A 25,209-nucleotide genomic window follows, 5' to 3' on the forward strand; every position below is an offset into this window, starting at 1 on the left:
AGCCACAATATTTTGCACGGCCCTTCACGCTTCCTGTGCTTCACAGATGTAAGATGATCGTGGAATCTACACTTCATCAGTTTGAACATAGACATTAATCCAGGTTAATCAGTACCATTGTCTGACAAGCATTACATTAATATGACAGCTTGCTGCAGTGGTAATGGTGTGAATGTAAATTGGCATCTTGTTGAAACTCGGGAGGAGGGAGCATTGGTGGAATGCATTATGGAAAAAGAGATGTTCAACTTTGACATAGAGAGGTCCCAGTAGATCAGTCCTCAAGGAAGAGAGATTCAATAGAGATGGATGTGTTTCTTGATTGTGATCGGCTGCCATGGGTACTTGTCAAGGCAGATGGACAGAAGGAATCATCTTCCTTTCGGCATCCAGTTTTCATGATGCAAATGCTAATTTGGTTCTTGTTCCTATGATTGTGTGTAAACACAGACTGGGATCAGGCTTAGCCTCAGTGCTCCACACACTTCTTTTCTGTCAAGGGGGAACAGAATGCGCTGCAGTATGGTTCCACTTTTAATGCAGTTTTTTGCTCTCTCATTTTTAACATCCCCCAGTCTAAAGGGCAAGGAGTAACCTGCTCTTGGGCTTCCGCCAATTCTTCTCTCAAGACAGCCACCAAAAGGTGAGCAAGAGCGGGTGAAGGTTTATTTGGCCTCTCCCAGGATGGCTGCCAGGGGTGGTGGGGGAGTGTCTAGCCATGATGCGCCAGCCATCATGAGGTGTGGCACAGGCTGATGGACCAGCTGGCCTTTTCTTGCCCGTCTATTTCGTATGTCTGTTTTGTAACTCGTCCTGTGATTTGCCCTTTCCTCCTGTGGGGCAGGACCTAGCTTCCACTTAGCATGACCTCTGATGGGTCACAGTTGCAAAAATGGGAAGCGAGGATTTACAACTGAGGAGCCACGTCCAAAACATATATTTGAGTAGTTTTAAATTACATGATGTATAGCTTTTTTTTTGTCAAATACAAGGATTTTTAAACCATATCCTAACCACTGCTCTGCTTCTTCCTCAGGTTATCGTGTTGTCCCACTGTTAAGCTTCGATGGTTTAAGTCTTGCTCCAGCAACTCTGTTTGTGTATGTTTGTTTGCTTAGAAGCCTGTCATCATGAGCAACAACTTTGTTTCTGATCTATGTATGCCATTGTCACATTTCATATCAAAATACAGTTCACAGCTACGGAATTTTGTTTCCTAGTTTATTACGACTCTCAAAGATCATGTTAAATTAGTATTAGTGCTGTTAAGAATGAACAGACTCTATTTTACATTGCTGCACAATTAACAGGCAACCTCTATTAATATAAATGCCTGGTGATGTTAATGGCTGACCAGGTCTAACAAGGGCTGAGTGTCTGAGGGCCAAGCAAGCAACTCAGTCCCCTCATCTACATTCCAGGGTACAGAAGAGCAACCTCGGCCTAATCATCCGCTAATGTTTACTGGGAAGAGTCACCTCATTTCTGCTCAGTAGCTTCCTTTGCCAATCGAGCTAAAATGGGCAACTATCAGTCATGGAGCCCATCACTGGGCTGTGGGGAGGGGTGCAGTGATGACTGCACTGAGCAGCTAGTCTAAGTAATCATTTTAATACCTGACAAATCATCGAGAGGATCCTACGACACCCAACTCTCACCGTTTCAGGCGTATCTCCCCACTTCATGGTCCCCAACATGATACTACAACACTGGAAGTCTCCCGGCTAAATTGAGGAGACTTGCAAGATATACATTTTAACTGAAAGCAATTTTACAGCTGGCAGCGATTTCGCCAGCGGAGGTGGGATCGCAGCGGCAGAGGTGGGTGGTGGGTCCCGGTCCCGGCTCCAGCCCGCTCTCTCCAAGTGATTTTACATAGATTGGGCTCGTTAAAAGGAAGCGGATCTGATGACGCGCCATCAGCCGGTTTCCTTAAAGGGGCCATGTCCACATTCATTTTGACAGTTCTGCTGTCAGTGTTCTACAACATTGAGGTGCTGCAAACACTGACAATCACTGCACAGAGGTGGACGGCTGCACCCAGGCTCTCCCATGACTCCCTCCATATGCTTATGGAGGGAGTCACAGCACGAAGGGAGGTCCTCTTCCCTTCCCATGGGTGGAAGAGACCTCCCCAGGACACCAATGCAGCCTGGTTGCACATTGCACAGGGGGACACAGGCATGGATGTCGTCAGGAGGACCAGGCTGCCATGGCACAAACCTTTCAATGATCTCAGTAGATCACGAAACGTTACTGCCAAGCCATACTCAACCTCATCCTGCTGTGCCACTCATCACATCCCCATCACTCTGCCTTCCCTACCCTACTCCTGCACATCCTTACTCACACCAACTTGCCTTGCACCTCCACCCATCCCCCTCTCTCTATCTACATTATCACTTCCCCATCTCACTAGCCACCCCTCACACTCGCCCTCATCCTACTGCAACCATACCAACTGACAACACACAAGGGTAGGCACTTGAGAGGTTTAGCCAATGTCCATGTGAAGTTTCTGTTAATGTGATGTCAAACATTGAACTCTATATTTTCAACACTTTACCTTATTGGACAGGTCTGTGCTCACCTTTAGAAGTGTCTTGGTGAGTTCCAGTGAATGTTGAGACATAACTCCAACCCCCCTCAATTGTGATGAGTGTGAAAGGAATGGCTTGGACATTGTAGGGATGTTTTATGTTGTTGGTGTGGGGTGGTGTCAACCTGGTGCATCATGTGGCAGCCAGGGTGTACAGCATCAAGTGAAGAAAATCTTGCCATGGTGAGGCCATTGTGGATAGAGAGTTTACTCCAAACACTTCAAAACTGCATAAAGCTCAAGTGCCTTCCAAGTCCTGAAGGTGCAAGCTTCTGACATTGGAAAGTGAACAGCTGTGAAATGGTAGCTTTCAGACCACTTTTGCAGCTGTCACCTATTCACAGCAATGGGGAGGCAGAGGACCCGACCTACTTACCTGATGTGATCCCCAAGCGACAGGAACCTTGCAAAAAAAAGTGGTAAAATTGTAGTTAATGAGCATTTAACTATCTTAAATGCCTCCCCCGCTGCTTGGTGTCGGGTCTGTTCTGAAATCGCAGACGCGACACTTTGGAAAATTACATGGAGGCGGGTTCGGAGCAGGCTCCCAACCCGGTCAATCATTTCGATTTTTGACAGCGGGCCTGCCTCTAAATCCACACTCTGAGCGCTGGCAAAATTCAGCTCATAATATTTAAAATGAATTCCAAGAAAAATGTCATCAACTTGCACAGTTCTTTTTATTAGATCAAGTCTGCCTTGGTATTGTTTTCCTGAGTGTGTCTATTTATTATGTTTACACTTGGCCTCTTTCTCTTTTTGCTTTCACTCATTTTTTTCCCTGTTGAAGCTTGACTTTGATCACCGCCTTAAATCTGTTCCCCTCTATATTTTATTTCAGTCAGACTGCTTGTCAGAATTTCGTTCGGCCCAGACATTTTACAACCTTGACGTTTTACGACCCAGTTCTGCCCTGATGTTTTACGACCCAGTTCCGCCCTGATGTTTTATGACCCAGTTCCGCCCTGATGTTTTACGACCCAGTTCTGCCCTGATGTTTTATGACCCAGTTCCGCCCTGATGTTTTATGACCCAGTTCCGCCCTGATGTTTTACGACCCAGTTCCGCCCTGACATTTTACGACCTAGCTCCGCCCTGATATTTTTGCGACCCAGTTCCGCCCTGATATTTTACGACACAGTAACGCCCTGATGTTTTATGACCCAGTTCTGCTCCTGATGTTTTATGGCCCAGTTCCGCCCTGATGTTTTACGACCCAGTTCCGCCCTGACATTTTCAACCCAGTTCCGCCCTGATGTTTTACGACACAGTAATGCCGTGACATTTACGACCCAGTTCCGCCCTGACGGTTGACGACCCAGTTTCGCCCTGATGTTTTACAACTCAGTAACACCCTGACATTTTACGGTGCAGTTCCATCCTGACGTTTTACGATGCAGTTCCACCTTGACATTTTACGATGCAGTTCCACCCTAACATTTTAGCGTGGCTGCAGGTTTTTCGAGTCTCACTTTTGTTTGGGGATGATTATTTATTTTTATTTTCCCATTTCGTGACTTCAATCCTGCCATCGCCATCATTTGTGGAATGACAGCCAACAGGTGCCTCCCTTACCATGTCTCCAGCCCCACTGCCATCATTCCACTCTGCCTTAAAGAAACACTGTTACAATGCTGCAGTTTGGAGACTGATCTGCACGTTGGAGATTCTCTGCAAATATAGGCAAATTAAAAGAGCGTATGGTGGTACTTTTCAATGCAGTATTGAAGTAAAGTGATGGAGAAGTGAAGAAAGACAGTTAGATTTCTTGCTCCTTAAGGACCTTCACCAGGAAAGGAAGGAAGTGCTTGTTCTGTGACCCTGTATGTTATCTTGATTAAGCATTGGGAACAAATAGACATTCAACTGTGTCTCCTATCATTGTAAAATATAAAGTCTGCTTGCTATATTTTATGTGAAGCTTTATTGGTGTGAGCTATAAAATGAGATATCAGGAGACTCTGTCAGAACTGAACTCTAAGAAGCAGCTTCTTTCCTGAATCTGAGCGAATGTAAAGAGGGGGCCTACTGCTTTTCCGTCGACCACAGCCTCGTTTTGTTGTCTGGTAGTGCGATGTGTCGGTGCACCAGGTTGCAGCTCCACAGCAGTTCGACGGTTCCAGTTCACTTGCCCCACCCCGTTGCGGAGATGTTGTTCGGCCTACTCGTCATGGGGCTGGTAAACTGGACGCTAGAGCAAGTACTTCCGGGGCACTTTGTCACCAAAGCTGCCGTGGCAGAGTGGCATCTTCAGAGGTCACGCATCAGGTCTGACCAGGTCAAAATGGCGGCCACGTTTCCTACATCACAACAGTGACTGCGCGTCAAACGTACTTCACTGGCGGTAAAGCGCTTTGGGAGGTCATGAAAGGCGCTGTATAAATACAAGCTTTTTCTTTCTATCTGCCCCTCCTCTTCCTCTTCTTGGACACGCTTGATGCATGGCCTGGAGTGACCAGTGCGGCTGGGGAGAAGACAAAGCAACTCGTACCCTCATCTAAGAACTACAAAAAGAAAACGCATAACTTTATCTTTCACAGTCCCTGGTTATAACTGACAGGTGCCAGTTTAAAAAAACAACAACTATTAGATAACAATCTCATTGATCCAGAATCAAAACGGCTGTGGTGACCTATAGCCTTGATATCAAAATCCAACATTTAATGTAAAATTTAATTTAACATCAACACTCTTTCACTCCAAGGAGGTAATTTTGACTCTGTGCGATAGTCTAAAATGAACGGCAGTGAGTTGGCAGCCGTTTACCATCTCTCCCGATTATTGGCATTGATGTCAAATGGAAATAAAAATTGGATGAAATGTAACTCGGGAGAGATGTAAAACGGGCTGCCGACTCGCTATCATGCATTTTACACTCTCGCACTAAGTCAAAATAACACCCCCCCACCCCACCCCCAACCCCACCCCCACAAAAAAGTTAAAACACCACACAGTTCACTGAAGTGATCACAGATGGGCTGCAAGGAGACAATTTGTGATTTCTTTACCTCTTGCCAGTGCCAAGGGGCTGCCTATAAACCAGGATACATTTTAATATTGAAAGCATGCTATTTGAAAATCAGCAATTACAAAGGAGCTTAATACTCATCTTCATGCAAAAACCACAGGGTAAAACCAAGATCTGCTAACTGCTGTACAGTTGACACGCAGCTATTTACACCATATTGGAGGCTTCCTTTAAATATTCTAGGAAAGGTGCCAACCAGTAACAAACACAGTAGAAAATATCCTTCAGAAAATACCAAAGGGCTGTAAGTATAATGGATTTCAAGAATGACTAGCACAGGCTTTTGATAGCGGAAGTCCAGTAAGTGTATGGTAACAGCGTGCCTTATCCTATTCCAGTATGTATCCAGTCACACTAAGGAATTGCCCAGTCTGTACCACTTCTCCTCATCCAGCTTCACGTTTCTCAGAGGAATGTTTACTGCTCCCAGGAGAGTCTGCCTGCAGCACACACTCAGCTGGATGACATAATTTGGTAGATCAGCGCTCGACACCCCAACGTACTCCAGCTGCAAACATTAAAGCACCGAAGATGTGAAATTATAGTCCAACGTCCTAACCTTATGATGATGCAGATTCTTTGGCTGGGTGTTAATTTTTGGCTGATTACGCTTCTGTGAAGTGTCTTGGGATGTTTCCCTACATTAAAGGTGCTATATAAATGCATGTTGGTGTTATTGCAATATGTTAAACAATGAGGTTTTTGCACTTGAGTACGTTCCACGTACAGGGGCTAATTTCACCTTTGGGCGATGGTATAAAATGGACGATAGCAAATTGACCAGATGTTATACACCTCGCCCAATACTCCCTTCCATTGACTTCAATGGAAAGGGAAATCAGACAGGTTGTATAATGGGTGGGTAATTCAATATCGCCCGTTTTACACCATAGCCCAAAGCTAAAATAACTCCACAGCCATCAATTTTCCCCTTACCCATGCTAACCCAGCTTGAGGTTGGCATGTATCTTTGTATTATACGATCACAAGAGATTTTTTAAAATTTGCTTTTCAAGACCAAATTGGGCTAGGCCAAGGGAGTCGTATGACAAGAGTGCGGTTACTGAAAAGCAAGCGCCTCTGCTTTACAGAGGCAGCATGGTATAGCAGCACGCTCAAACTCCTGTTGGTCCAGTCCTCAGCACACGGCGAGTTCCCTGTCTCGGCCGTGTGGTCATGTGGAAGGGAGAAGCGGAGGCCAGATCTTTGCCCAGAAAGCTGGAGGGCCTCACCTCCCAGCAGCCAGCTATAGAATCATGCCACGGCCTTTGTCCCAATTCTGAGAATGACTCCCAACTTTGAACAGAGCCACTTCGTTCCTGCTTGAGTCTGTTCAAGCTTGTAACTCTCTCAGAATTGGGATAAAGGGCTTGGAGCCTTTCCTTCTGGATGGTGATGTTGCTTTGGGAAAACGCCATGGGATAGGAGAGAAAATAAAGAAAATAACAATCAAAAACCGTATTTTTTTTAACTGATTGTATGCAGTTGTATAGATTATAACTAAGTAACAATGATTAATTAAGTAAAAGCATACTTGATTTCCTTCCTTTGAGAAGAATTTTTTTTAAGTGATTAAATATTACACCAAAACATGGCTCCAACTTTTAATAGATATTAATTGAAACGGATGATCAAAATCATAATTAAAATGACTGTATTTGTGGCTTGATTAGAGTTGCTTAAAAATAAAACACAGAAGGTTCAGCAAATACACTGGAATGCTCAGTTTGGAGCACAATGCATGCTGTTTATAATAGACTAGTTTATGCATGGTCATTAAGTTTATTGTAACCAGATGTTCGATTGATTCCTCCAGGTACAGTAAATAGAAACTTAAACTTGAGCCCTCTAAGGTGCACGCTGTATGTACTGTGGCTGAGCAGGGTTGGAATCAGCTATGTAGCATTCTTGTGTAGACTTGGGAACGGCTGTAGGTCAGCAGGGGGATGAGCTAAGCTGGAAGCTTTGCTGAGATTCAGGATCAACCATCCCCAGTCCTGATACAGCTCCCTTTAGCCGATTTGGCCGATCTGAATTTGCTGAGCCACTGAACCTATTAAAGCACGCGACAAATAATCCTGAACCTGCTTAGCAACACGACAGCTGATCCCCAATCTCATACCACAGATGAGATTGGCTACAGGGGATGAATTCTGAAATAACTGCAGCATTAGTGCCCGTTATAAAAATAGATTTACTAATGAGCTCTAAGGGTTTCGAGATTCAGTGATGCACACAAAGTAACTGTCTAGAAGTGGGGCCAAGTGTACTAAAGATAGTTGTACACTAGGGAGTTTGTAGTAATTTGTAAGGTGATCTTTGTCTTTTGAGCAGCTTCAGAATGGTGTCTTCAAAGACAAATGTTTTTATCTGTAATTTGTTATTTGCAACTGTCCAAAAGCATTTTTATTGTCAAAATATCTATAGCGGAAGATTTCTTTTACTGAGTCTAGGAATGGGCTACTTAAACTGCTCTAAGCTACTCCTAACATCAAGCTGATCCTCCCACTTCCCCTCACTCAGGGATGATGTAAGGTTGGATTTTAACATGGGCTCACTGCCAGCACTAAGCACTTTAACCCAGCTGGTAATCTCATAATTTAAAGGTTTTCCAGATAGTTTTCTTGTTCAGTAAGTCATGGCTCTTGTTGGAACAGTAGGGGTGATTCCACGATTCCGTACTCCCAGTAGAGAAACCATGCTCAAAAGCAGCATGGGTCGGAGATAGACCCACAGCATTGTAGGCCTGATTCTCTGCCCCGAGCTTCCTGTGAGCAGGGCTGCCTGGGAACATGGAACTGAAAAAAATCACCCCGTGTTTAAACTTTTGATACCAAGTACACGCAATGCAAATTTAAACAGTAATCATATGCCCACAAAAAAAAAACAGGTTACCATGTCTTCAGCTATATTAGGCAAGATTTCCCTTTTGTAAAGTATCACAGCATTTAACAGACAGAATTCTACACCTCGCTGTGAAAATAAAGTTTTGAGATACCTTTTACGAGTGAGGTAGCAGTGGCCACTGTTACTGCCATTTTCTTTGGTTGCTTGGATATTGTGGAACTGTACAGCTAGGGACAGTTCTACAAACCAAAGGGACAGTTCTGCAAACCATAACAACAACAATCCTACTGGACCAACTCCTGCAGCATAGCTTTGATGTTTTTAGAGGAGGTAAGGCTGGCTTCTAGCTGCCTTGGAGCTGGTTGGAATAGATTATCCGAGTGGAATTTCGAGCGGGGTGTTGGAATTATTTGTCTTCTTACCCTTTACCCAAGTTGGTTCCCCACCTTTTAAGGAGAGGAGCATTGGGAGCGAGGATGCAGATTGTGTGCGGTTTCTCCAGCTTATAACAGAACCCATACATCATCCCTTCTGTATTGTCTATCTCTCACTGGTCATGTTTGTTATGTGTGTGGAAGGCAGGGGAAGTGTGGAAGGGTCTTTGCATCTTTTTTGCCATCAGCAGAGAGAAGTGTGTGTCTGTGCACTACAAGGGCCTCTTATGCTCCAGTCAACAGGCTGGCGGGGGGGTTGGTGGGAAGCATTGCAGGCACAGCTCTAAGTGCTTCTGACAACTTCGGATAACAGCTGAGCATCGTGGGCAGTATTGGATTGGTCAACTGATCATATTATACAATGTGGGCTTTGTTGGCCAGTCATTGGGAAACTATGATTTGACCCTCTTAGAACAGTTGACCAATCTCCTTGATGCTTTTCATGTGTTAGACTTTGAATTCACTGCAGCTGAGTGTTTTAGGGACTTGTGCCAAATTAGAGAGGGCCGACACACTTGAGTGAACAACATAAACTGCCCGTGGAGTGTTAGTTACTTACAATCTGATTATATGTTGGATTGCTGTTTTTTGGAACGACTTTTGTTTTCCTTTTGGTCACTCGCTCCACATCTGGTAAGAGGTAGATCTTAACATAGGCATCTGGTGCGGAACCATCTGGTAAAAACTAGGAGAGAAAACAGGGCTTAATTAAAAAGTGACACCGAAACCATGTGTCCACCGTCATCCAGCACCTGCTCTCCGCAATTCTGGAATGTTCACCCGCTCCTAATGTTGCTCAGTAACATTTTATTGACATCACATAACACACTGGAAAAATATTCTGACAAATACACAATTCATAAAGTGCAATGGTGAATCCCAGATGTGTAACATTAAAAAAACCAACATTTTTATATAATGCCTTCTCATGTCCTCAGGACATCTCTCAACAGCTTTATAACCAATGAATTATTTTTGGAGTGCAGTCCCTGTTGTTATGTGAGCAATGCATCAGCCTATTAGCACACAGCAAGGTCCCACAAACAGGAGCTTTGTGCATGTGCACAGGTTGGATGGGCAATGAGTGTACGGGTTCTTTACCCCGTGGGATAAAGAAGAAAGAAAGACTTGCATTTCGATAGCGCCTTTCACGATCACCGGACGTCTCAAAGTGCTTTACAGCCAATGAAGTACTTTTGGAGTGTAGTCACTGTTGTAAATGTGGGAAACGCGGCAGCCAATTTGCACTCAGCAAGCTCCCACAAACAGCAATACATCCCATCTGGAGCATTAAAGGAGAATGTTACCCAGCCTTAGCTAAGAACCTTAGAGACACTACCTTGTGTATTTAGAAGCGGTGGTTTGCTGCTCTACATTGTCCTCTGCCATAGAGTTTAATTTGACAGCCTACATTCTCAGTTTAACCAGTTACCAGCCGGCACACTGACATTAACATATTACATTTAAAGTGAGACAACAGAAAATGGTGTCCTAAAAAACACGGAGTGAGTTATGTCCACTTCTACTTCATAAGAGACATTACTGACCTGCAGAGCGACAAGGAAGGGAAGAGGAGGACAACAGAATAAATCCAGGTTCCTACAGACTGCAGCGCTGCAGTTTTCATGGGGACGGGGGGTGGGAAGATTTGGCGTCAGGAGCTGTCGCGTCTTGTGCGAGAAGTCCTGAGAACCAGGAGGCTTGGGCCAACCACGAGCGTGACGTGCGAATGGTGAAGTCTGCCTCTGTATTTTCATACACAGATTCCAGTTTCTGCAATGTGCTCCCTTGGCAGATGAGAATCAGTGCCCAAGAACCCTCTTGTTACATGTCCAGCTCTCAAACAACCCCCATGTTGTGTGCAGCAATGCCGAGGGAAATCACAATGCCCCAACGTTTGTCTGGGCCCCTGGGCACGGGCCCGACAGGCCCAAGCATTAATTCAGCCCTGACTAAATATTCTTGCCTTTTGAAATAGACAATGAAACATTTAAAAAACAAATACATCTTTTACAGGTAGAGAAAGAAAGGGATCTGGGCATTCTAGTGCATACATCTCTAAAGGTACATGAGCAATGCCGTGAAGCGATAGCTAGAGCAGTTAGGGTGTTGGGGTGCATTCATAATACAATTGAGTATAAGACGAGGTATATTATTTTGTCCTTGTACAAGACCTTGGTTAGGCCGCACTTGGAATGCTGTGTCCAGTTTTGGTCTCCTCACATGTTGAGTGATATTGAAGCTTAGAGAGGGTGTTGAGGAGGGCCACTAGACTAAATCCCAGTTTAAAGCATCTTAGTTATCAAGATAGGCTAAAAGAATTGGAACACTACACTTTAGAGAAGTGTAGACTTAGGGGTGATGATTGAGGTTTATAAGATGATAAAGGGAATAGATTGTGTTCCAGTTGACAGTTTGTTCCAATTAAACAGGTTAGGGAGGACCAGGGCTCACAAATGTAAGTTGTGTAAGGCCAGATCTAGGTTCGATGTCAGGAGGTGGTTCTATTCCCAGAGAAGAGTGGGCCTCTGGAACAGGCTGCCGTCTCGTGCGGTGGACGCCGACTCACTGAATTCCTTCAAGCAAGACTTGTTTCTGGGGCAGACATCACCTCTTACTAAAGGTAGGTACTGGAGGGCCAGAGTCATCATCTGGACTAGTTTTGATCGCCTAGATGGGTCAGAGAGGAATTTCCCAGATATTTCCCCCCTGGGTTTTTATCTTTTTCTGCCTCTCCCAGGAGATCACATGGTTTCAGGTGGGGTGGAGTGTATATATTGTGATGCACAAGGTACCGCAATTGTGTAGAATGGGCTGGATGAAACATAGAAACATAGAAGATAGGAGTAGGCCATTCGGCCTCTCGAGCCTGCTCCGCCATTCAATGTGATCATGGCTGATCATCCAAATTCAGTACCCTGTCCCTGCTTTCTCCCCATATCCCTTGATCCCTTTAGCCTTAAGAAATATATCTAACTCCATCTTGAATATATTTAATAAGTTGGCCTCAACTGCCTTCTGTGGTAGAGAATTCCACAGGTTCACCACTCTCTGGGTGAAGAAATTCCTCCTCATCTCAGTCCTAAATGGTTTACCCCTTATCCTTAGACTGTGACCCCTGGTTCTGGACTCCCCGGCCATCGGGAACATCCTTCCTGCATCTAATCTGTCTAGTCCTGTTAGAATTTTATAAGTTTCAATGAGATCCCTCTCATTCTTCTAAACTCCAGCGAATATAAGCCCAATCGACCCAATCTCTCTTCATACGTCATTCCTGCCATCCCAGGTATCAGTCTGGTGAATCTTTGCTGCACTCCCTCCATGGCAAGAACATCCTTCCTCAGATAAGGATGGGCCAGAGGGTCTTTACCTGTCCGTCATTGTTCGTATATAAGTAAGGAGGAATAAATAATCAGAGTTACAAGATGTAAGTAAAAAACTTACCAGAGTAAAATTGATTTTGATATATTCATATCCCGCCCCCTGCCCACCCCCCCACCCCCCAGATATCATGGCCCAGACTAGGAAGAATATGTCTTCGTGGGGCCTGTGCAAATGTTAGTGCAGACTCGGTCCCTGTTACTGCACGATAGAAACCCCAAAGGAATGTGCGAAACAATAGCAAGAATATTCGGGGTAAATTTTGTCTCACTGCTCCTTGCCTGGTGTTTCATTTGGCGGGAGCACAGATCAGATTCATGCCTTAGCTATGGTGCTCCCGAATAAATGGCTGATTTGTCAATTTGCTCTCCCGTGGAGCGGGACTCCACACCGGGAGCAGAGTCTTGCAAAATTTACTCTTGTATCCAGAGAACAATTTGTGTAATAATATTTTCAAATGATGTCAACATTTCCATTTTTGCTCTTCATACTTGGCTACTTGAAGAAGCTAGTTTAATTTTTCGCTGAAATTTGAGTTGAGGAGTTCATTGCTCGATACTAATCTCTGTCCAACCTCATCTTTATGTTGTATAATAAGCTGGAGTGACAGGTGGGAACAATGACCGACTGGTCCGCCCACTGTCCTGCAGAGAGCCTATGGCCAGGCTGCTAGTGGGTGGAACATACAAACAGTCAAAAATGCCAGACAGGAAAAGACCTCCTGGCCCATTCCGCCTGTCCCCTATAATTGTGGTGTCTTGTGCATCACAATATAAACACTCTCCACCCACCCCACCCGGAAATCATGTAATCTCCTGGGGGAGGTGAAAACCCAGGCCAAGGAGGGAAACGAAATCTGGAAAATTCCTTTCCGAATCCCCCCCTTCGGCGATCGAAACAAGTCCAGGGGATCACTCTGGCCCTGATTAATGGAAATAGTATTTGCATTCTCACCCCACAGATTTAAAATGGCAGCAGTGTTGAGGGGGTGGGGGTGGAGAGGGGGGGCGGTGGAGAGGGACTGTGTGACAGAATGATATTCTGCCGGTTTCCTTCAAAATAATTTGTTTTTAAAATTCCGCCTTTTGATTGGTAGGTTGTTGATAGAATACCACCACCAATTGTAATTAAAGAGCAACATTCGTTAGAACGATATTAAACAATTGTTTCGTTTCCGATGATGAAATAGGTTTTGTAAAGCACAGATCTTTTGTTAACAGATCAAATGCGACAAAGAATTTTTAAAAAGGCAGCTGAAAGGGGAACAGGTTTTGATTTAAGAGTTAAAAGATGCCAGAATGTGCAAACTGTGCAGAAACGCTGGGCCATCATTTTGTTTCAGTGTGGAGGCAGCAGGGTGTTGCTATTAACACAGGGCGAGCTTGTAATAAATAGCAGCTGGTCGCAGTGTGATGAGAGGCTGTAACAACACGGCCAACACAGAGAGGATAATGTGGAGGTATGAAGTCATGCACAAGGTCACGGCAAGAGAAAACACAGGAACTAGAAGGCAGTGGGCCGGGGGCTGGCCACCATACAACAGCTGAGAATAAACACAGCTATAAATTACACCGGTCGAGTGGTGCTGAAGCAAACATCATAGAACAGTAACTGGGGCTTCTTGGTTGAGGGGTTTACTGGACACTGCAAGAGAGGTCCGTCCGAGCCCGACAAGATTGTGCAGCAATGTGGAATTCATGTTCTCCCCTGAACAAAACGAACAAATGGGATTCATGTTCCCCTCTGAACAAAACGAACAAACCACCGTGGTTTTCATCATCCTCGCCTCAGTGTATAAGCTGAATTATTACCACCTCCTCCCCCCTTCCACCCCCTCTCCAGATACATGCTCACTTAGTCCGTGTCTGTGTTGTGGAGCTAAATCACAGAATAAACTTGTTAACAGATGGCGTTGTTCTTTTTGTTGTTGTTTTGGTTTCAATTATTTGTCAGCTTCCTTATTTTTTGGTAGTACTGGGAATGTTAAAAATCTGATGTGTTTCTATGAAGTGGTAACCGGAGGTGGTGAAGTAAAGCAAAATACGACAGGCTCCAGGGACTATAGTATTCCGAATGATTTTTGTACATCATTTATGTCCCATCTTCCTAAAAACAAAAAAGGTAAACGGAAATAAAAAAATATGAATTCCTCTCAGGACTTTGAGCTCCGAATCAAACCTCAGGCACGATGCACTCAAGAACAAATTAGATTGCAAACAATGTCTGTTTTGGGTTGCAATCAAGGCTGTAGCAAAACTCTGGAGTATTGCTTACCATCAGTTCCAAGGGCTTTGAATCCCATCCTCTTTTCCATTGTACAAATCACATTCTCTGACCAGGTCCTCTGTGGGACCAAACTACAGACTTTATTATAAGGATGTTCCCAAATCTTTGAAACAAAATTTTCTTTTGGGACGGAAATGGGGAAGGATGTTGTGTGGAAATAACTCCATCGTGTAGGTGAGATGAATATAACATCTCATAATTTCACCTTGGTAGTGACAGAAGGGGTAGGGGAGTGCAGTGGTTATGTTACCGGACTACCAATCCAGAGGCCAAATCCAAATCCCACCATGGAAGTACGAAAATTTGAATTCAGTTTAAAAAAATCCGGGGAGTAAATGCTGGTGTCAGTAAAAGTGACCATGAAGCTGTCGGATTGCTGTAAAAACCCACCTGGTTCACGAACATCCTTTAGGGAAGGAAACCTGCCGTCCTTACTTGGTCTGGTCTATATGTGACTCCAGACCCACATCAATGTGGTTGACTCTTGACTACTCTTAGCTGCAGTCTGGGAAAGCTGGAAGCAGATCTGCCACTCTATTTTCTTCAGTCTCTTGGGAAAATTTAGCATCAAATGCTTCCATACATTCAAGTCCTTGCTGCTGTGTGTGCTCATAAATTTTCCCTGCCGCCGAAATCTGCTACTCCATTTAAGCCCCAACGGCTCCTGCCCTCCCCTTTAAGGTGCTGCTGCAGGCCCACGATGACTTGCCCCACCGGCTTTCCCATCCTCCCAACGGCGAGCTGCTTTTAAGCAGTGTGATTTTCTGGCAACTCGCCTGGTCTGTTTAAATGAGGAGGCCTGAGCAGCAAAACTTGATCAGGCCTGCCGATGTTACCAGGGTGGGATGCCTCGCCCGCCACCCACCCAGTCTGCGCTTGACACCAAAATCGACCCCCTGCTTCTACCCTTCCCAAATTGCTGCATGTTTTGTTATTCAACTGTGATATCCGAGTGGTAAGGTCAGAAACTAAGAGAAGCGAGATCTTAGGAACAAAACCCAACTGTTTAATTACCCGGTGTAGCAGAGAAACATCTCTTACAGGCTGCAAGCAAAACACACACTTCTTACTGCAAGATGGCAAGATGGAGGATTCATCCCTGAGTCATACCCATAATGCAATGCCACATTACCTTAATAACTGGTGTGCCAGGACATTGACTACCTTATACACTGGTGAATGTGATCCCTTAATATTTGGCTCCATCTGGCGGATAACTTAAACATTACATCCCAGATTACTATATCAACTATAAACAACAATTTAAAATCAAAGTATTAGATAAAAATAAAAGGACCAAAAGTAGGGCTTGAAAATGGGGACTGAATTGCATGCCCTGGTCCAGTGGCTCCCCCCACCCTCTAACCCTGCTTCACTGTAAAACTACACTTGATCTCCCCTTCCCCATGTGCAATGCTGCAAGAGATCAGCTACTACAGTAAACCCTTGCTTATCCAGCACCGACGGGACCAGGATGGTGCCGGTTGATGAAAAATTCTGGATAACAGAGAGGTATACCTACCAAGGCAATTTTTAACAGGAACAAAAATTTAAAAATCAAGAAATGTACTATAATTGGGTACTCACCTACAGAATGTTCCGTTAAATGTATGGTAGAATCGGCAAGATTACCGGTTATTGAGGTGTTTTGTATTGAGATATTTCTATTTTGCCGGTTATTAAAGTGCCGATGATAAAGTGCCATTTAAACAAGAGTTTACTGTATATGCATAAAGTTGTCAGTGAATTAATTCACCAAATACAAATGAAGCGCCCCCTCGTTCAACCTAATGGTGCTTTACCTGTGTTTTGTTCAGGATTAATAATTCCCCATCCTTTAACTTGGCTTCCTTGCTCTTAAAATCTTCAACAATGAAGACAATAGTTATGACAAAAGATTGATACTTTCAATAGAGTATACATCTTAAGAAGCACCTTGGGAACCATGTAGGTCAGTGAGGCTTATTATATACGGTGTTATCTAGTTTTACTACTTTTGAAATAAAGAATATTCACTCGAGATGACTGAAGCTAGCTGAACTTATATACTTAGCTCAGCTCACGTCCATCAAAACCTACTGTTATGAAGCAATAGGAGAGAGAGGATATGCTGTTTACTAGAAATATAGGATGTTTTACTTGTACATAGTCAGTGCCAAATTACCCGGAGGTTCTGCTGAATGTGGTGCCTTTATTATGGTGACCTCTCCTAGTTAATGATACTGTTCAATGCCCATTGATTTGTGGTCCCCAGTCAGTCAAAGTTTGCCACAAATACAATTTAGCCTTTTTAAGGGCAATTTTGACAGCATGAGCAAACTTAATAGTGTTTGCTGAGTTTTGATGAATGTATTCGCCAATACAGGTCATGGTTGGGTGGGGATTGCGACAGTCTGAGTATGGCTGGGAATAGCAACTTGGAATGTTGTATTTGTATCAGATACATGTTTATATGGACTAGACTGTAATATTGAATAATGAAATGTAACCCACGAAATGCTTATAGAACTCACATGTTAGAGTCTCCATTAAGTTACATCAATAGAGGGGAGAGGAGGAGAAATGATTTTACACAGCGAGTTGTTATGCTCTGAAATGTGCTGCCTGAAAGGGTGGTGGGTAGCAGATTCAATAGTAACTTTCAAAAGAGAATTGGATATACTGTATACTTGAAAAGGAAAAATTTGCAGGGCTCTGGGGAAAGGCATGGTAGTGGGACTAATTGGATTGCTCTTTCAAAGAGCCGGCACAGGCACGATGGGCCAAATGGCCTCCTTCTGTAATAACAACAGAAGACGCTGGAAAAACTCAGCAGGCCAGGCAACATCCGGGGCCTCCTTCCGTGCTGTATGGTTCTATGATTACAACTCAATTTGCAATGCAGCGGTTTTCCCTAAAAACTATAGGTGAACTATTTTAATATTTGATCAATGTAAAAATAAAATGCAAATATAATCAAAGGCCAATAGCCTCAGAGGCAAATTCTAAAAATGACCAATTGGGTCCCCTCCCCGCCCTGGTAAACTGGTAATTGGACATCAGGGAGTATCTCAACATGTGAGCCCTCAGCTCTACCACTTCATTCCTAGCAAGCAAGGTTTTTAAAAAAATCTTCACTGTGCCATTTGTGTGACCCAGTGAGAGTTGCTGGTATCAAACAGGAGGGGAACAAATTGGAATAACTCTTTAAAAAAAAAATCGCCGAGATCTGACATGCACACTATTTGCATAAAACAATGTTGTAGCACAATTAATTCTCAAACGTTGACAATGTTTGCCGTGCACTAATCAGATAAAATGACAGAGGTTGAATTTTTTATAGACAAGGATTACATCCATGCTGTGCCTTTGTTGTACTTTGCTAGGGGGATGAATTGCTGCTTCCAGTATTGTGCTGATTAATGATCTTCAGAGTATGTACGTGGCGCCAGGCAAATGGCTGTTGGGGTCAAAAGCATTTTGAGAAGTGTTAAATCTTCTTCTATAACTTCAGTTTGTCTCCTTATCCAGAAACTGGCACAAAGCCCAAACTAGCAGAGAAGAAACATTAGCAAAACCCGGAACAAAGTCTTCATGCTAGAAAATGTTACACAGAAGATGCTTTTAGCCTATCCAAAGCTCAATGGTAAATTGGTCAAATTGCAATGGCAGATGAAATTTAATACAAATAAATATGAGGTACTGCACATAGGAAGGAAAAGTGGGCAGCACGCGTACTCCACGAGTGGTGTTGAAATAGCTGAGGATAAAGTTGAATGAGATCCAGGAGTCTTAGTGGACTTGACGCTCAACATGTCCAACCAACACAGAGCAACAATCAACACAGCCAATGGAATGTTGAACTACACAGCCAAAACAGTGGAATACAAGTCAGAGGAAGTCGTGATCAAACTGTACAATGCACTGGTCAGACTGCACCTTGGATACTAGTTGCTAATAAACAAGGGAGACATTCATGTGCCGGAAGCAGCGCCGAGGAGAGTTATCATGCTGACCCCTGATGACAAAGGGCTGTGCTATGAAGGAAGGTTGGAGAGACGGGGCTAAATTCGGTTGATTTGCGCCTCCTGTTAGCGCCCTAAGAGGGCGCAAATCAATTAGCGCCACGGCGAAGGGCGCGACCAATTTTTACCCCTTAGGGTTTTCGTCTTGGAAAGGAGATGGCCGAGTGGTGGGAGGGAAAGCCCTGGAATCACTTACGAGATGATTCGTTGAAGCAATGAGGGGGTGGGTGCTCCTCACCAGTAATGTGAACAGGAAAAGTTGCTCCCCTTCCTCCGTGTGCTTTGCTTTCAGATGTTGTTGACTGCTAGCCCCTGGCACAGAACATTCCATCTGTATACAAAACGTGCTGAGGGTTCTTTATCTCTGCTACAAAAATAGAAACATTCCTACATTGACTGAGTAGAAAAATGCAACTTTTGTTTCTTTTTCAATTGGCCCAGAAATTCGGGTCTCCACGGGTGAGTACGCATGGGGTACTCACCCGTAGGCCCAATGGAAGTGCTGGTTTTGTGCATGCACTGCGCATGCGCAGGAAACCAGAACTTCCGTTCCCTTGATAGAAGGGGTTCAGAGGTGGAACGCGTGTGCTGGAGAGGCAGCGCGTGCGCATCGAACTTACGTTTTTTTTTCCAGGTTTTTCCGGGAGGGTATGTCTCCAGGAGTTACACATATAAAAAGCAGGCACAAGGCCTGCTTTTAACAAGGTAAGTGGTGAATTAATTAAAATTAAAACATTTTTTCCACAAGTTTATTATTTTTGAATACATCAAAAGGTTAGTATGCAGGTGCAGCAAGTGATTAAGAAGGCCAATGGAATGTTGGCTTTCATTGCTAGGGGGATAGAATATAAAAATAGGGAGGTATTGCTTCAGTTGTACAAGGTATTGGTAAGACCGCACCTGGAATACTGCGTACAGTTTTGGTTTCCATACTTAAGAAAGGACATACTTGCTCTCGAGTCAGTACAAAGAAGGTTCACTCGGTTAATCCCGGGGATGAGGGGATGGACATATGAGGAGAGGTTGAGTAGATTGGGACTCTACTCATTGGAGTTCAGAAGAATGAGAGGCGATCTTATTGAAACATATAAGATTGTGAAGGGGTTGGATCGGGTGGATGCAGGGAAGATGTTCCCGATGATGGGTGAAACTAGAACTAGGGGGCATAGTCTTAGAATAAGGGGCTGCTCTTTCAAAACTGAGATGAGGAGGAACTACTTCACTCAGAGGGTGGTAGGTCCATGGAATATGCTGCCCCAAAAAACTGTAGAAGCTACATCATTACATAAATTTAAAACAGAAATAGACAGTTTCCTAGAAGTAAAGGGAATTAAGGGTTACGGGGAGCGGGCAGGAATTTGGACATGAGTCTAGGTTCAGATCGGTCATGGCCCTGTGGGTAGCGGAGCGGGCCCAGGGGCCGTGTAGCCTGATCCTGCTCCTATTTCGTGTGTCTAATTCTGTTAGATGCAGGAGATGGTTCTGTGATAGTGGATTGGCGGTTAGGATCAGATCAGCCATGATCTTATTGAATGGCGGAGCAGGCTCGAGGGGCCGATTGGCCTACTCCTGCTCCTATTTCTTATGTTCTTATTAAAGAAAGGTAAGTTTATTTTTAGCCCCGTTAGAAAATGTAATTATTTTTTTCAAAAATTTAAATTATTGTTTAAAATAGTTATTTTATATAATTTATAGTTATTTTAAAAATGTGATTAAAAAAACAAATTTATTTGAAGTTTTAGTGATGTTTTGGGGCTTACAGTATTTATGGTTTTGACAGCTCTTCCTGTCAATTTTATGAATGAAGCATTCCCTGCTACCATTGGCTCTCCATGGCCCATGTGATCCCAGGGGACGTATCGAACTAACTGCGCCCCTGGGATACGCAAGCACTGCATGCCGGCAGTTGGAGCAGGCCCAGGATCGGAATCCCATGTGGGCCCACAGCTCAACAGCCGGCGCGCTAGGTAAGTGCAGGCGTTCTCCCTGGGGTCCTGGCCAATATTTATCCCTCAACCAACACCTAAAAAAACTCAGATGATCTGGTCATTTATTTCATTGCTGTTTGTGGGGAATTTGCTGAGCGCAAATTGGCTGCCGCGTTTCCTACATTGCAACAGTGACTGCACTTCAAAAGTACCTCATTGGTTGTAAAGTGCTTCGGGATGTCCTGAGGTCAGGAAGGGCGCTATATAAATGCAAGTTCTTTCTAAAATTAGCGAGGAGGACGCCCAAGCTTTTGTGCTGCACAACCAACAGGTGAGATTCCCTGCAGACTTTACTGTGTGCATTAGTAAACTTGGCCCCCATATCTGGATTGCATTGTTCCACGTAAACATAGCATCTTCACAGCTAAGCACATAAGGATTATACTTTTGCAGCTTTGCCTCTATCTTGCTGACAGAAACTTCTGCGGCACAGCAGGTTTTGAACGCCTGGTGGATGTAAACTATGTACTTACAATGTTTTTGACATGCTTCACCATCACAGACAGCTTGCTGCTCTCCCAGGAGATGCAGAGCTGTGTGCTCGCTGACAACTTCCCAGTGTGAGATACAGCCTCTGAAAGACAAGCAAGTGCATCAAAATTGATCAACCATGGCTTGAAAGTATTTATCTCATCTTCAGGTATTTGGTATGTGTTGCATGGACTTCAGCAAGCAGTAACAAGTGGAATGATAAAGAAAGAATGTGTGGAGTTTCAGTACCTGGTGATGGTGACACAGAGGGTCGTTCATTATTTGGAAAACAATGAAAAAATGTATAGACAAGATCACTCTGCAAAATATAAAAAAGAAAATTCTTATGAATTATATGGTAGATTTCCTCTGTTGGTATTCCTGGCACAGAGTTCCAGCCATAGTGGAAATTTGGGCATGAAAGTCAGCACACTCAGATAATTCTGTGTAGGATACAGCGACCCTTCACGAACAAACTCTTAACGTGCGATCCTGCCCTATGGCACCCTATACCCGGAGCACTAATTTGAATGTTTAGGCTCATGTTTTTGTTTCAGTACGAGAAGCCTAGCAATATGGTTCAAAACATGAGTTTTATGATCCACCTCCTACTTACTTAATGAACAGGGAAATAGTAATAGTGAAATAGCACTTTCATTCTAAAATAGATTTCTTAATCTTTGACGTAATTCTGTAATCTCTGGGCTGGCCATTTTTTATTTAAATGTTCTAGCCCAAGCACCATGACGCTGATGAATGATCTAATTTTCCAGTAATATGGCAAGTTAAATATCAGGATCAGCTCAAAAAGCTTGGATTATTATAAGCAAATATGAATAAAATATGCACTTGGGAAATGCTGTCTGCTAGTTCCCATTCTCTCTCTCTCTCGCTTCTGGATTCCCCATTCAACTTTTATTTGACATTTAAAAAAATTATGTCTAAATGTTAAATTTGTGCCTTCGGTATTTCACTGTCTGAGCTGGAGCCAACATCAGTAATATTTTAAAAACTGCAAGGGAAGGACGTGTGTTCTCAGTGGAATACGAGTCATGGGACATATTAGGCGCTTTGTATTTGAATCAGAGATAGGGCAGCAACACCCATGTTCTGTTGGAGCGTGGATCTCTGTTGTGAGCACGAGATTGATAGATTTGTCCTTAAAGGGGAGGTACGGCACTGGGACTTGTGAGAGTCATTCCTTAAAAGGAAAATGGCAGCTTCAACTATGAGCCACATTATATTACAGATTAGATATTCTAGTAGGATTGCTGATTTCCATAGTGGAGATCCATTGATAAATTTGCACTCAAGCACACGGATGCGCCATTAGCACTAAGGTTAAAAGTTCAATATGGCGATGTGGAAGGGAAGACCATGATAGAACAACCATACATAGACTCTGGGTGGAGCAGGCTTGACGTACTGACAGGTCTTTTCTCACTCTGGATTTTCTTACGTTCTTTGGAAATTAAGCTGAATGCATTTAACAGTTTGAACTGTCTGAATCAAACACAAATAGGAACTGTAGTCCAGTTTTAAACATGTTCACATTATAAAGAAAATTCTGACATAAGGAATGGAAACTCATGATTACCTTTATTGCATCGTAAAGCTCAGGGAATCCGGGGGCCGGACTCAAATCATGGTGTAACTATAATTGATGCACCTCATTACATCTGGATCATAAATTTGTCCATCTATTGACTGAACACCTCACACAAACTGCTGATGGTTGGTACAGATCCACCAATACACCTGCTGCATACTGATTAGAATCGTGCTCAAGGACTTTGGAAAGCAAACCGGGGTAGAGAATTTCAGCTAGCAGATACGTTACAGATTGATGCTTTCTTCACTCAGAGAGTGGCTGCTCTTTCCACCGCATGATTCATAGTCAGAGGAGTTGAACTTTGAACTCTGATCCGAATGACTCCATTTATATTGACCACCAAAGCCGGTCAGGATTAATGGACTCGTGCAGAATGCAGCGCTGGTAAACTAACCAAAGCAGGCTTACTTTCTTTTTGCATTTGTCCTGCATCCATTGCAATTACATTTCTGAATACCTTTGATAGCAGAGTACCACAGCTCTGTTTTTAAAAAGAAAGTGACAGCTAACATATTGCACAGGGATAAAAACAGAAAATGCTGGAAACACTCAGCAGGTCAGGCAGCATCTGTAGAGAGAGAAACAGAGTTAACGTTTCAGGCCGATGACCCGTCGTCAGAACTGGCGGTTCAGAACGAAGGGGTCATTAACCTGAAACGTTGACTCGGTTTCTCTCTCCACAGATGCTGCCTGACCTGCTGAGTGTTTCCAACATTTTCTGTTTTTATTTCAGATCTCCAGCATCCGCAGTATTCTGCTTTTGTAATACTGCACAGGGAGCTATGGACCAACCTGCGCACAGAACTGGACAGTGGGTATGAGAATGGATCGAGGAAGTGGCAGTATTGGGAGAGAGTTCTCGCTTCTCATTTTCAACCAAATAGCAAATGCACACTGCTCACAAAGCTCCAAACACCGCAGTCATTTCTCAACCGCCTAATCTAATAGCTGCAATACTGGAGGATTGCAATCCTGACTTCTTTGTTTTAGATGGAACTCATTATGAGCAATACAATCAGGTGATTCATCTGCCATTGAATCCGTACGTGTTGAATGGAATTGGGTGTAAAGCACGAGCACCATTATTTTTGTAACACTGGGAATTGCACGCTGCAGTTGAACCTTGATTAGAATTGGGACCCAGGGATTATAATCAGGACATATGTTCATTCTACAGATATCGTTCTCTTAGCCTTGTTCACTAAAAGGCTTTTTCTTTATATCAGTAATGCTTTGAACAAAAGCTTTCACAGTCCCTGGACAGGTTAATCATAGCTGAAACATTTAGGATCAATATTAAGACAGATGGTACAAATTCAATTAAGGAGAGGTTAAAACTAGGAGCAGTGAATCAATACAAACACCGATTTTTTTGTTAGATATATATTTGAATGCAATGAACAGAGATAGTGTTCATGCATATAATTATAGGTAAATAGTGAAAGATTGTTTCTAATGGTTGGCAAATGGTTAACAAGTGGTTATAGACTGAGGACTATCATGAGGAGAACGAAGGGGGATGTTAGAAATTATTTTCCCCTCAAAGAGGATTATTAGAGCATGAAATGCTTGTATTTGAAATGGAAGAATATAAAAGGATCAGGAAAGGACAGGGAAATAGGATTAGAGTAGAAAGCTCCATTTGAAGAGTTAGCACTGGCACAAGCATAATGGGCTGAATGAGCCTTCTTCTGTGCTGCAAATTCCATGATTCTATGGGCACGAAATTGGGATCGGTAGCACCTGTTGTTTGGGTGCTACGGGTGCCGCTTGGGGACCAAAATGGTGTCCGATGCGCGTGCGCGCACAGTTCTGCCGCAAATCACGCCGGACACCATATTGGTGAAGGCGTTAGCGTGCATGCAGCTAACGTCTGCCGGAAGTATGCAGAGCTGGCAGATCATGACATCAATCAGCGTGCACTCCAGCCAATACCCTCTCTTAAGCATGACTTAACACACATTAGGCAGCAGAAAGGACTCCCCCACAAGTACTATTTATAGGAATACTTACAGGTTAGTGGCTGGTTGATTTCTTCTGGCTGTTAGTACGATTCTACAAGTATTTGGTCCTTTCCATAGTTGTTTCAACTGCAAATATCTACAGGGAGTGAAGTAGCAAGCGCTGAAGGACTTTGTCCTGACTTCAAGACTTCTGCACAAACCAGTTGCTGCCAGACATGGGTGCATTAGTAGGCATTCCCCTTGGAATACAGTATGACTGGGAGAATGAGCAGAGGCCACGCAGAGCAGGACAAGCTGCTAGAAGAGGGAGGAGGGGGAGAAGGAGGCCATATCCGCCCAGGGTGTTCAGGGAACAATTCTCCTACCTGAACCTCAGTGAGGAACAATGTGTGAGCTGTCTGCACTTCAGTAAGGATGTCCTCAATGAAATCTGCCATCTGCTACAGCCACAACTGCAGCCTCAGAGCAGGGCAAGGACTGCATTGCAAATGGCTGTGAACGTGGCGGTGGACTTTTATGCGCGGGCACCTTCAGGCTGAAGCTGGAGATATTTGCAACATCTCGCAGCTTGCTGTCCACTGTTGTGTGAGGGAGG

General features: G+C 43.8%; 2 protein-coding genes across 2 annotated transcripts in view; one reads left to right on the forward strand and one right to left on the reverse strand.

Moving 5' to 3' along the window:
- Positions 1–1,201, forward strand: part of LOC147105565 (1-phosphatidylinositol 4,5-bisphosphate phosphodiesterase zeta-1-like) — a 152,170-nt gene extending 150,969 nt beyond the window's left edge. Inside the window, exon 12 of the mRNA XM_086010056.1 lies at positions 1,037–1,201. Coding sequence (XP_085866182.1) covers positions 1,037–1,134 — 98 coding nt within the window. The 3' untranslated portion in view covers positions 1,135–1,201. The remainder of the gene's footprint in view (positions 1–1,036) is intronic.
- Positions 1,202–5,586: 4,385 nt separating this feature from the next.
- The window catches only part of LOC147105566 (phosphatidylinositol 3-kinase C2 domain-containing subunit gamma-like), a 238,025-nt gene continuing 218,402 nt past the window's right edge, over positions 5,587–25,209 (reverse strand). The window contains exons 30-33 of the mRNA XM_086010053.1: positions 21,288–21,357; positions 21,041–21,141; positions 9,468–9,593; positions 5,587–6,135 (exon numbers count right to left, since the gene is read on the reverse strand). Coding sequence (XP_085866179.1) covers positions 5,977–6,135; positions 9,468–9,593; positions 21,041–21,141; positions 21,288–21,357 — 456 coding nt within the window. The 3' untranslated portion in view covers positions 5,587–5,976. The remainder of the gene's footprint in view (positions 6,136–9,467; positions 9,594–21,040; positions 21,142–21,287; positions 21,358–25,209) is intronic.

This window comes from Somniosus microcephalus, chromosome 17 (assembly GCF_052327205.1).
Source record: "Somniosus microcephalus isolate GS21.2 chromosome 17, FLI_Smic_1.0, whole genome shotgun sequence".
NCBI classification, from domain to species: Eukaryota; Metazoa; Chordata; class Chondrichthyes; order Squaliformes; family Somniosidae; genus Somniosus; species Somniosus microcephalus.